This window comes from Diadema antillarum, unplaced genomic scaffold, assembly GCF_040938485.1.
Source record: "Diadema antillarum isolate AM-2024a unplaced genomic scaffold, OU_Dant_1.0 seq00000286_RagTag, whole genome shotgun sequence".
Lineage (NCBI taxonomy): Eukaryota > Metazoa > Echinodermata > Echinoidea > Diadematoida > Diadematidae > Diadema > Diadema antillarum.
The window spans coordinates 743,413-756,350 of record NW_027271314.1 but is presented as its reverse complement, the minus strand read 5'-3'; the positions used below and the strand labels follow the sequence as shown (position 1 = coordinate 756,350).

At 37.8% G+C, this 12,938-nt stretch overlaps 1 protein-coding gene across 1 annotated transcript in view; it reads left to right on the top strand.

The window, feature by feature from the left end:
- The window catches only part of LOC139730031 (uncharacterized), an 88,744-nt gene extending 76,049 nt beyond the window's left edge, over positions 1 to 12,695 (top strand). Inside the window, exons 6-13 of the mRNA XM_071640948.1 lie at positions 3,005 to 3,314; positions 3,786 to 3,940; positions 4,903 to 5,073; positions 5,952 to 6,079; positions 6,944 to 7,209; positions 8,170 to 8,236; positions 8,979 to 9,283; positions 11,687 to 12,695. Coding sequence (XP_071497049.1) covers positions 3,005 to 3,314; positions 3,786 to 3,940; positions 4,903 to 5,073; positions 5,952 to 6,079; positions 6,944 to 7,209; positions 8,170 to 8,236; positions 8,979 to 9,283; positions 11,687 to 11,979 — 1,695 coding nt within the window. The 3' untranslated portion in view covers positions 11,980 to 12,695. The remainder of the gene's footprint in view (positions 1 to 3,004; positions 3,315 to 3,785; positions 3,941 to 4,902; positions 5,074 to 5,951; positions 6,080 to 6,943; positions 7,210 to 8,169; positions 8,237 to 8,978; positions 9,284 to 11,686) is intronic.
- The last annotated feature ends 243 nt before the right edge of the window (positions 12,696 to 12,938 follow it).

Here is a 12,938-nt window from a genome sequence, read left to right as displayed (position 1 = left end):
GCGTCGTAAGATTACTGCAGATAATCTTACAAGTCTCCAAAACAGTTTAAAAGAACTCGATTGGTCTTCTGTATACAACACTACCGATGTCAATTTGTCTTATGATTATTTCATATCTACTCTTACCTCCGAAATCGATAACCATATTCCCCTGCGTAACATAAAAAATAGATATAAGCACATTCCAAGACTCCCGTGGATAACCCAGTCTATATTACGATCTATAAATAGGAAAAATAATTTGTTTTATAAATATAGATGTAATCCCACTGAAAAAAAATAAGAAAAAATATGTTTCATACAAAAACACACTCACCAAATTATTGCGTACGCAGAAGAAATTTTTTTATGTTAATCAGATAAGCAAATATAAAAATGACATTAAAAACACATGGAAAACATTAAAGAATGCTATGAATACACCTAACAATTCATCTAATATTTTTGAAGTTCGGTGGGGCAATGCCTCCAGCAACACTCCCGCTGGCATGGCTGAAATTTTTAATGACTTCTTTTCTTCAATTGGAAAAAATCTTTCTCAAAATATTCCTCTTTCTAGTAAATCTTTTAGTGATTTTTTAGATACACCTAACTCCAAAACTATATTTTTTGACCCAACATATAAAGAATAAATAATAAAGATTGTTGCCAATTTGAAAGAAGGTAAAAGTCCTGGCCACGACGGAATTGACAACTATTTGATAAAAAACATAATTCCTCAAATAGTGGATCCCTTAGTACATATTATCAACTCATCGCTTGCAACTGGCCATGTGCCAAATAGCATGAAAATTGCGAAAGTAATTCCTATTTATAAGAAAGGGGAGAAGGATGATGTCAATAACTATAGACCCATATCTTTATTATCTTCTATTTCTAAGATTCTTGAAAGAATAGTCTACATCAGGACAGTACGTTTTCTTAAAACCTGCGACATATTTTCAAACTTTCAATTTGGATTCAGGGAAAATCACAGCACAACACACGCACTACTTGCCCTCATCGACAAAGTCACACACGCACTCGACACACGTTCACACACAATAGGTATCTTCTTGGACTTCTCCAAGGCCTTTGACACGATTAACCACGGAATACTTCTCGCCAAACTGTCTCATTATGGAATACGTGGAAAGGCCTTGGAGTGGTTCACGAGTTACCTATCAGAAAGATCCCAATTTGTACATGTCAACGGCTTTGACTCTCAAGTAAAACAATTGCATGTGGTGTTCCACAAGGGAGTTTATTAGGCCCATTGTTATTCATTATTTATATCAATGATTTTCATAGATCCTCGGAGAAACTATCATTCATATTATTCGCGGATGACTCTAATCTTTCTTTTTTCCCACCCTGACCCAAATATCTTAATAAGAACAGTTAATGAGGAATTGATAAAGGTCATACAATGGATATACGCAAACAAATTGTCATTAAATATTCAAAAAACAAAAGTTATGCTTTTTTAGTAATTCTTTAGAAAGCCTCCCAGGCTATATAACATTTGATACTACTCCCTTAGAAGAAGTTTCTTCTTTTAAATTTCTTGGTGTTTGCGTTGATAACAAGCTTTCATGGAGGAATCATATTGATAACATATGTAAAATTATTTCACGTAACATTGGCGTAATGAATAGATTAAAATATTATCTTCCTTCATCTGCATTATTAACTCTTTATTCTAGTTTGATACTCCCTTATTTAAACTACGGGATTCTTGCTTGGGGTAATACATATCAGATGTTACTTGATAAACTTCTTTTATTGCAAAAGAAAGCGCTTAGAATTGTTTTTAATTTACATACCCGAGAACATACAGATGCTTTGTTTTCTGACCACAAAATATTAAAAGTAAATGATTTGTATGTGTTTCAACTTGGTCAGTTTATGTTTAATTACAACAGTACCCTTTTACCTAAAATATTCCACGATTTATTTCATCGAAACAGTCATGTTCATAACTATCCCACGCGACGATCCGACGAATTCCATCTTCCGTTAATGAGAACCGCACATGCCCAAAATACATTTCTTTATACCGGACCCAGACGTTGGAATAATTTAGATAATAGTTTAAAAGATTCCCCTAAATTTGTCACATTTAAATATAAACTCAGAAAACATTTATTCTTTACTTATAATCTTAGATAATTTAAATTGTTATAATTTATGCTTGAGCTTTCACCTGTCCTGATGTCGCAGCACTTGGCGTGTTCTGTGTGCAGACCTCTCTTCTTTCTTCTCTCCTTTTCCTTTCCTGTCTATTGTTCTTCGTAGACTTGTATTGTTACCGTCTTCTCTCCTCTCGGTACTGTCTCGCGTCCAACAGTGTATATGCGTGTGGGTAATTGAATGTGTGTACGAATGTATTGTCCTTGTCATATTTTCCCGGTACACGTGGTTCAATGAACAGTGTCCGGGCACTGTAGCATTGGTATTCTATATTTCTTTCCCGACCTGTGTATCTCAAAATAACTACATGTATATTGTTATAGAATAGTATATCATTCACTCATTATTTATCTAGCGATCCACGTCCGACAAGCTTTGCTTTTTAGTGGATCACTATTTTCCATGATCGAATTTATTTTCCGCTCGCCCACGTAGTATTTGTACAGTGTTCCTCTTTATTATTGTACATATATGTTGTTCTATAAATTGTCTCGTATATTACATGGATCTTTTGCAAGCGTTTGAACAATATCATTTAATGACATGTATACATTGTACTATGTTTTTGATTTTCGTTGATTGGAAATAAACTATGATTGATTGATTGATTGATTGATTGAATTGCTCCGGTCTTATTTTCTCCAAGGACTTATAGGGCTAGGTTTATGGTTGTTTTTGTGGGTATAAATTGTGTTTGACTATCAAAGCGTGCAGATATTGGGAGAAATAATTGTCGCAGGAGTAAATGTGATGGAACCCGTGAAAGATTATCGACACACATTCTCTTTATTTTTCATTTATCTTTTCTTTCCTTGAATTCATTCCATGCTAGGTGACAACGAGCGTGACGAGGGCTGTCAACAACCTGATAGGTGCCATCGGCTCGACCAACTCGAGCAGCGAGAGTCTGGCCGCCTCCTCGTCCAGCGTCGTGCGGTCGCTGGAGCAGCAAGTGTCGGTCACTCTCCGGGCCGACGGGGAATTCTTCTTGGAGGAATCGAACCTCGTGGTTCGGGCATTGACCCTTGACCCAGCCGCCAGGAGGAAAGGGGTCGAGTCTCTCGTCAATGGTCAAGGGGATGGTCAGCAGAGTGCATCCATCAAACTGCCCGCGTCGGTTTTTACAACTAAAGGCGGTCAAGGTGGAGCAGCTTATAAAGACTTAACCATAAATAGAACATTATTTGGTTGCTAATAAGATTTGGAGAAATGGGATAGGTTTTGAACAATTTACCTTGCAGCAGTCCAAGATCTGGAACACTGTCAAAAACTAAAAACACAATAGCCACAGTTATATCCTGCAATAATCAGATTGTGCCTGGAATATTTTGATAAAGAATGTCAGTTTTACAGATCTTGATGGAGTCGGCCAGAACTTTTCCAAATAACTTTGCAAAAGAACTTCTCAAAATAACAGTGCTTTGTAGTTGGACCCTCTACCCCCCCCCCCCCCCCACCTTAATTTGATTAGAATTAATCAAACAATGTTGTGTGTCATTTGTCAACCATAGTTTGATATGATAGTATTTTGATTATAGCTTTTCATTTCTTTCTGTTTGATGAAAAATGAATTAAGAATTTGACTATCATTGCACTGAAATGAATCCACGCAGGTAATCAAGTCCGGTTCATCACGTACAACGGAGACTCCCTCTTCAGGTCCCAAACTTCAGCGGAATCCAGCGGAAATGTGATATCTGCTGCCGTTGAGGGCGTGACGGTGAACGATCTCGCGGAGCCCATAGAGATAACTTTCAGTGCGGCCCGGGTAAGGAAGACACGCCGTCGTTTTTCAGATAATTATGATGAGTTTTGTACTCTCTTCCTTTTCTTTTCCTTCTTTTTTTTTGGCAAAAATAATAATGACGACTACCAAAAGCACGCAGAAATGAAGACATTGAGACAATGATTTAGCTCTCAAACGCCTAAATATAACAAAGAAAAAAGCTGCCTGATCTGTCGACAGCAGCAGAAGAAATACTATTTTCAATATTTGTGGATACTATGTAGCAGGCCCAAGGGCTACGCAAGTATCAAAGGCAAACTTCCGGGTTTACATAGTTCTTGGTTTGCTGCTCTTCCTCCTCCTTGATCCTCCTCCTCTTCCTCCTCCTCCTCCTCCTTCTCCTCCTCTTCCTCCTCCTTGATCCTCTTCCTCCTCCTTCTCCTCCTCCTCCTTGATCCTCCTCCTCTTCCTCCTCCTCCTCCTCCTCCTCCTCTTCCTCCTCCTTGATCCTCTTCCTCCTCCTCCTTGATCCTCCTCCTCCTCCTCTTCCTCCTCCTCCTCCTCCTCTTCGTCCTCCTTGATCCTCTTCATCCTCCTCCTCTTCCTCCTCTTCCTCCTCCTAATTCTCCTCTTCCTCCTCCTTGATCCTCTTCTTCTTCCTCCTCCTCCTCCTCCTTGATCCTCCTCCTCCTCCTCTTCCTCCTCCTCCTCTTCCTCTTCGTCCTCCTTGATCCTCTTCCTCCTCCTCCTCTTCATTCTCATCCTCCTCCTCTCTTTGGCAAGTCTAATACTAACTAATACTAATGTACACGTAAGTTCTGCAAGGACATCAAACTGAGCTTAAATCCTGACAGTATTCCACATTTTTGTACGCTAGCAAACACATGAGTTATTAAATTTCTTTGCTATCATATGACAACTTGCTAACATAGTTCTGATGATGGATACACCCATACCTACCAATATTTAAAACGATACTTAGAATACATGTTTCTTTCCCCCAGGTACTCCAAGATAACAACACAGCTGGGAACCAATCACAGTGCGTGTACTGGGATTTTGACTTGAGAAACGGCGTGGGTGATTGGTCAAGTGAAGGATGCAGCCTTTCTGACGTCAATGGAAATGAAGTCACGTGTGCCTGCAATCATCTGACCAATTTTGCCGTCTTGTTGGTTAGTTAGACAAATTCAAAATAAAAGTCTAATTTTACCTCTTTCAATTTAGCAAAGCTTTTAGCTTTTAGTTTAGATATTGCGTGTATACTAAGAACCAGATTGGTCGGCGATTTCAGCAACAATTTCATCAAAATTTGTTCCCCATTTTGCCAGAAATCCCTCTCTTAATTTCTGATCAGGTTTGTAAGAGTTTCACATTAGACATAGAAGACGGATGCCCGTTTTCAAGTCGTTGTTAATTCAGCTGATTGACAAATTGCCCTACATCGACGGAAATAAGCTCATTGTTTACATGCTGTCCCGTTCAATACTATATTCATTCTGTCCTTTCATTCGCCTAAGTCTTGCAGTTATAAATATATATATATATATATATATATATATATATTTATACCGGTGGAACAGATTGTCTAGAATACAGTCATAAATGGAGACACGGTTTTTTTAAACATTTCTTTAAATGATTACGCTAACTGTTACGTCACAAAATGAAGTATGTTTTGTCTCTTCGTCTGTCATGCCATTGCTTGGGATAAAACTTGGCTTTATTTTCAACAACTGCACCGTTCTTTTTGCAAATAGATTGTCAAGGTATACATGTATGTTCTGATATTACAGAGTGAACTCCATTCTGATTATGTGATTATTGAACATTATCATCGTTGTGTACAGAGGGAACTAGACATCATTATAATACCGCATTCTTCTTTATTATTGTTATTATAATCATTATCATTATTATTATTATTATCATTATTATTATCATTAATATTATTATTATTATCATCATTATTATTATCATTATTATTATTATTATTATTATCATCATCATCATCATAATCATTATTATCATTACTTTTGTTGTTGTTGTTCAGGATATTACTGGCCAGCATCGAGGGAGCAAGACATCGTTTCACTTTGCCCTGGACATTCTCAGCAAAGTTGGCTGTGCCGTCTCCATCGTCGCCCTCACCATCACCATCCTCGTCTTCCTTGTCTTCAGGTGATTTTAAGTTTTCCCTTGACAGCGCCCTCTACTGCTCAGGAGACGCGAGAGGAGAATGATGTGGAAAAACATACCTTTTTTTTCACTTTCTCCCTCCCTCTCTCTGAATTCATCTCTCATCCCTTTTCTCCTCTTCCTCCTATTCATCCACAATCCTAGCTTCTCTCTCTCTCTCTCTCTCTCTCTCTCTCTCTGTCTCTCTGTGCTCCAGACCTTCTTTCCCTCTCTATTACACGCACTCTCCCAAGTGGCGTTAACAAACAAATTGATCTATGACAATTTCCTAATTGAATGGCTTTCTTCGAATTTTTATTCTAAATGGAAATGATATTTATTTGTTCGTATTTATTTGATACACATACGTGTTAGACATTTTTTTTTTTAAAGCCAAGACAAATTATACAGAATACAATTGTGATTTAGTGTCTATTCGACTTCTGTTTCATATCTCTGAGTGTAAAGACCATTTTATTTCGTGTCAGCTCGGTTATTACAGCAGCTGACTTCATCGAAAATAAGGTCAATGGACGTCTCGCTCCAAGAGAGTTATGAAAGCAAAGATTCACTTTTACGGTCAAAATTAAACCATGCAAGCAAAATATTTATAAAAGCCCTAGACTGCTCAAGGGACAGGTCAGTATGTCGGTCAAAAGGTGTTGTGTTTGGACCCTATTAAAAATAATTTACCCCCCCCCCCCAAAAAAAAAAAAAAAAACCAACAACAACAACAAACAAACAAACTAACAAACAAACAAACAAAGTGGTCAACATTGATCTGACAGAGTACACGGCCGTTGATGAATAATAAAAACTTTCAAGTCGCTTCGTCTTATCAATGTCATTATAATCGCTGTCTTTTAGACGACTGCGAGCGAGCCGCCCGCGTCGCATCCTCCTCCACTTCTGCATCTCCCTGCTCGCGCTCTACCTCGTCTTCCTCTTCGGCATCGACCACGCCTCGCACCGTGATCGAGCCTGCCTGGCCGTGGGCGCCCTCCTGCACTACTTCCTGCTCTCGACGATGATGTGGATGGCCGTCGAAGCGCTCAACATGTACCTCATGATCATACGCGTGTTCGACGAAGAGGGACCTTGTTTTCTCACCAAAGCAACCGTTGCGGCTTGGGGTGAGGCTATCCGTGCTAATTCCATGAAATTCAAAGCTCCTATTTTGAGTGATGAATGATTTCTCAAACTTGACTTAAAGGATTTATATAATGAATTTAGATAAATCGTATCGTCAGCTGTGAACCAGACATGGCAGAAGGGCTTTAAAGCGGTTGAAGAATTGTGCATAGATAAAGATGAAACATTCAATTTTCAATAAAATAAAAGTTTATTTCATTAAAAGTGGACAGATTTATAAGCATGTTCCAAATATCGATTAAAATATCACCCTTGTGGTTTTGATTTTTAGCAATTTACCGAAAGTGAAAAAAAAGTAAAATTGACATCATTGTTGACATCATTGTTATCATCATTAGCATTAGAATGTAGTCTTAGAATCACCATCAATGTTGTTTTAAAGAAAATTATGGTACAGTATTGGTGGAGATGAGAATTGGGCTTTTAACTTTTTGCGAGATACCAAGAAAACACTTATGAAATAGTACAGAGCATATCATTTTAAGAGGAATTCAAAGTTGATTTGATGAAAATCGGGTTTGGAATGACTGAAACATCCAAAAACAAAGTAAAACAAAGCGATTGTAATAAAATATGGGTCCCACACTTTATTAGAATAGCTCTGTTTTGGATTTCTCAGCCATTTCAAAACCAATTTTCATCAAATAAACTTTGAATTCCTCATGGAATTACATGCTCTTTCATACTTCATAAGAGGTTTCTAATAACGATCTCACCAAAAAATGTTAGAAACGTGAAATTAGGTCTCAACCAAAACTATAACCCTTTAATCACTATTTTTATACTTGATTTATTGAAGTCAAATTAGCAGAACCATTATGCTATAGACACTAGTAATCTTGGAATATTATTCGTAACATAACAGTGCAGTGTTTTTGATATTTTTATTTCCATCAATAATAACTCTTAATAATAATGATGTTTTCTTGATCTCCCACAAGGTGCTCCATTGGTAGTGGTTGGTGTCTCTGTCGGTCTTAGAATGGACGATTATCTTCACAAACCTTAGTAAGTTCTTCTACAACATGTTATAGACCGACAGGTACACAAATGCACGCAAGTATACATTCATACATTCATACATACAAACAACCAAATGCATTCATATACACATGCATAATTATAATAGGAATAGATACACACATACATATGCACATACATTCATACATACACACGTAACTTATATATGATGGACTCTTCTCTTTGTAAACCTATAAAAGTTCTTTCATAACATGTCATATGGACCGGCTGACAATTGAAGGGGTCGGTGCAATATAGTGCTAACCCACACAATAGTTATTTTGAGATAATCGGTGTTAAATGTTTGGAAGGTCCATAGATTGTACATTAATAAAACATGAATGCATGTATTTTTAACCATCTTATTGGTTGAAGTCAAATATGATATTTTCACGGAGGTTAGAGTGAAGGATAAGGATTATGAAAATGCATGTAACTCAATTTTGGCAAAAGTGTGGGTTAGCACTATATTGCACCGACCCCTTCAATTGAATAAGTTCAATTCAATTTAGTTTTTATTTTTCACTCATGGGGTGGAACACCCTCGTCAGTCAAAACTGGTTTTCAGACAGGTCCTAATGATGTATCATATGCAAAACTTGGATTTATTTATCTAATCGTGTCAAAATCTGATGATCAATGTTGAGCCAGTTTGTCATGTGTTCAACACTTTCATCAAGAACAGAAATACATAATACTCTGTTACAATTCCTCTGGTCCGATCTTGCAGCTGCTTTCTGACTCCAACGCTCACATTCCTCCTCGGCGTCATCCTCCCCATCGGCCTCATCCTCGTCTTCAACTTCATCATCTTTCTCGTGGTCGTGCGACGACTGTGCACCTCCAACCTCGGCGGCACGGTGCCGTCTGAAAAGGAGGACAAGGCCGCCCGCTATCGGCAACTGCGTGCGCGGCTTCTCAACGCCTTTTCCATTTCCGTCCTTCTCGGGCTGACGTGGGTTTTCGGATTCCTGGCAATAGAGGACGCTGCATATATTTTCCAGCTCCTGTTCTGCGTGATAAATTCGTTGCAAGGTAAGAAACTTATAAATACTAATTCAGAACCAGAGACAGAAAGAAAGAAGAAATGGAACAACTAGTTGTAGAGTAATGAGTTGTTCCGATATCGTTTCACTTGAATTAGGGATGGTACAGTATCGATTAAGATGGGGCTTCAGGTTTCCAGCGTTTTTTTTATGATGATTTTTTTTTTTTTTTTTTTTTTTTTTTGGGGGGGGGGGGGAGATATTGAAAAACAGTTTTTTTTTTTTTAACAAAGCGATTCTTATAAAAAGGTGGCACCCACCATTTATTAGAATTGCTTTGTTTTAATCTGTTTTTTTTTTTTGACTTCTCAGCCATTTCAAAACCGATTTTCATCCATAAACATTGAATTCCTCTAAGGTTTGTTTGCTCTTTAACATTTTATGAAGTGGTTTCTCAGTACCTCGCGAAATGTTAAAAGCAGAACCCTCACCTCAACCAATACTATACCATCCCTTCAACATAACACGGATCCTCTATAAAGTGCAGGCTATGAACACAGGGATTGGGTGGTATCAGCAAGAAGATCCTATCCGCGTCACGTCAGGGCATTTCATAGAAAGATCTGTTGCCAAGAAGTTGCGTGCATCATTTTGTGTCAACCTCTGAAAATTATTTCAAGATAATGTTTTGGTTCCCTCACTTTGTTTTGGTCTTATCGTAGAAAAGGAATGATAACGATTATTTTGTTTTTATGTCTAATTGTTTCAATATCATACTCCCATGAACTTCCCGAAGTAATGACATGATTGAAATCAAACAAAGTAGTAGTACAAATAATTAGTCATTCATGTTTTGCGATTTGTATACTTGTTTCAATAATTATTCATATTACTCATCTTTACTGCTATTACTAGTACGACTTTAAAAAAAACTAAGAAAAACAAACAAACAAGTGCTGCCTTCAAGCCATGTTACTTCCCCATAGAATCGATGCTTACCACATCCAGTGCCCTTAACCCATTTTTATCGTGTTTACAGTATGATTATGACTGTCAGTTGATTATGTTTCATAGTGTCGACGAGCCAAATGCTCTCTTTCAGTTTGAGCTATTTGTTATTCCTTTAATCATATTTATTTATTTCCGTTTAAGAAGGAATTGCCTAAAGCTCCTAAATCGCACAAAAGTACAGCTGATCCATGAAATCATAAAATATTTACTGGAAGGTTATCCAATATTTCTCTGTCAAATTGGCATTTCTTTCGACATTTTTTTTTTTCGATTTCGAACTGATCTAATATTAATCTATAACCGGGGGGGGGGGGGGTGTTTCATAATGCTGTTCGTAAAGTTGCGAACGACTTACGAATGACTGGTGATCAGTTGTGATGTGCTATACTTATCAGAATGTCAATAATTCAGCACAAGAACTGATCACCAGTCGCTCGTAAGTAGTTTGTAACTTTACGAACAGCTTTATGAAACACCCCCTCCCCCAGTTTCCTCTAATCTCCATCCAGTAATTAAGGTTACGCAACATATGGTCCGTTATAAAAGTAGTATTACAATACCATCTTTAAGACAAGGATAGTCATTTTTGTATTAGTCATCAACGATAACCGCAAAGTCCATGTCATCATAAATTATGTCACATTTTTTAATGATTATCATGACTATGATTCACAGTAACAGGGATATTGTTATATCCATCTTGATCATAAACGTGATCCGCAATAATTTTCTTTTCCTTTTTCCTCTTGTATTAAAGCAAATTGACTCCAAATGATGAACTCGAGTCTCCTTAGCGTTTGTCCCTTGTTTTTGCCCACGCAAATCCTACGTTCATAGTGAACACACATTGGGCACCCGAGGGCCTTTTAGTGACCTATAAACAATTTGTCTTTTCTGTGAGCATTAGAAAATGGGGTACACGTTTCTTTTTGGAACAGAATACTGCACAGCATGGATTTTCATTTTTACCTTTCATTCCAACAGATTTAAGGACACATGTCCAGAAGCAAAAAAAAAAATACGGATAAGAATAAGATAAAATGAAATACAAATGAATGAATGAACGAATGAATTAATAAATGAATACATAAATAAGTACATAAATAAATAACACAAACAAAGAAATACAAACATGGAGGAAAAATAAACATACATAATAACATGTTTAAATCTTTCATTAACGGAACCAACATGCTTACATTTTTTTCTTCATATGAATAGAATTTTAGGCTGGTGGACATGAGAGAGACAGACAACTAAAATATTTTTTTGATGCAGGGCATCACTTACATGCAAAAACGTTTGTGATATAGTAATAAAGTGGTCTCTTTTGACCTATTTACTTCTTTTTTTTGGGGGGGGCGGTCTTTTGAGGCATAAAATTGACAATTTGAATCATTCAGATTTGGTTATGATTTTCCCGCTCGTGTTCTGAACATAGGGCTAGTCGTGTTCATCCTCTTCTGCGTGAGACAAGAGGACGTGCGGAAGTCCATGTCGCCACACTACCAGCGTCTGGCGGGACTACTCTCGCACTCCGGACGGCCGAGCACGATCACGGCCTACTCCCTGACCAGTCGATCGACGTCGAGGAACGACCAGGAGGCTCTGGCCAGGAATCCACTGAGGACCGCCCCGATGACGCCGGGGACTTACACGAGAAGGATGATGTCGGACGAGGCAGCTGTATCCTTCACATCTACCAGCAATGACGGCGTCGACTATGTATACTAGTTTGTTCTCCTTTTTCAGTGGTGGTCGAGTGGACAATAAACATCGAACAATATACGTTGGAGTAAAGTGTCGTCAATGGCATTATCTATGATGAGAGTGTAGTATAATGTTATCTTTGTTGAAGCTTTTATCAATCCTTTATCGACGATGAATTTGTTATGCAAAATGTGATGCAATGTTGCCAGGTGGTTTGAATTATATCGCCATATGGTGCCAACTGAAAATAACAGATTATGTAGAGGTGTGAATTTTCTTCAATTTGTCTCCCTCTCTACAAATGAAATTTATAGAGGAAGACAAACTGAATGTTTACCAAAATGGTGTATCTTATCTTACTCCTTGCGTGTCCTGCAGCGGCGAGCTAGCACAGCTCAGGAAAAGCAATTAAGATTGTTTTGCTATTTGTTGTCGTTGTTGTTGTTTTACGAAATCTAAGGGCCTACCTGTCTCACTGTTCATAATTGCGCGATAGTCACTGCAGGAGAGCTGGAAAGAACACAGTGTGCCACAGTGTTAGACACTATGTGTAACACATTTTGAACACATTGTGAACACAACATAAAATCCATTCACACTGTTGAATGCGAGAGTTTTAACACTGTGAACACATTGTGAATTATGAATTCACAGTGTAAAACAGAACATTTCTATGTGAACACTGTTTGAAAAACCAAACGACAGTGTGAAATGATCTTCACATTGTTAAATTCGAGCGTTTTGACATAGTGTTTTCACTATCTGAACACATTGTGAATACACTGTACTGTGGGATACTGTGTTGTTTCCAGCAGGGTTATTACGGCTATTATGACAAAAATAATGAAACCAGGTGACATAGTCTATTTCCTTTTGTTCAATTTTGGACCAGAGTTGTGAGCTGACTTATATCAATATCTATTATGATAGCTCTAACGTATACGGTAAGGAATCTGCTGTCTGACGCTACTACCAGAATACCG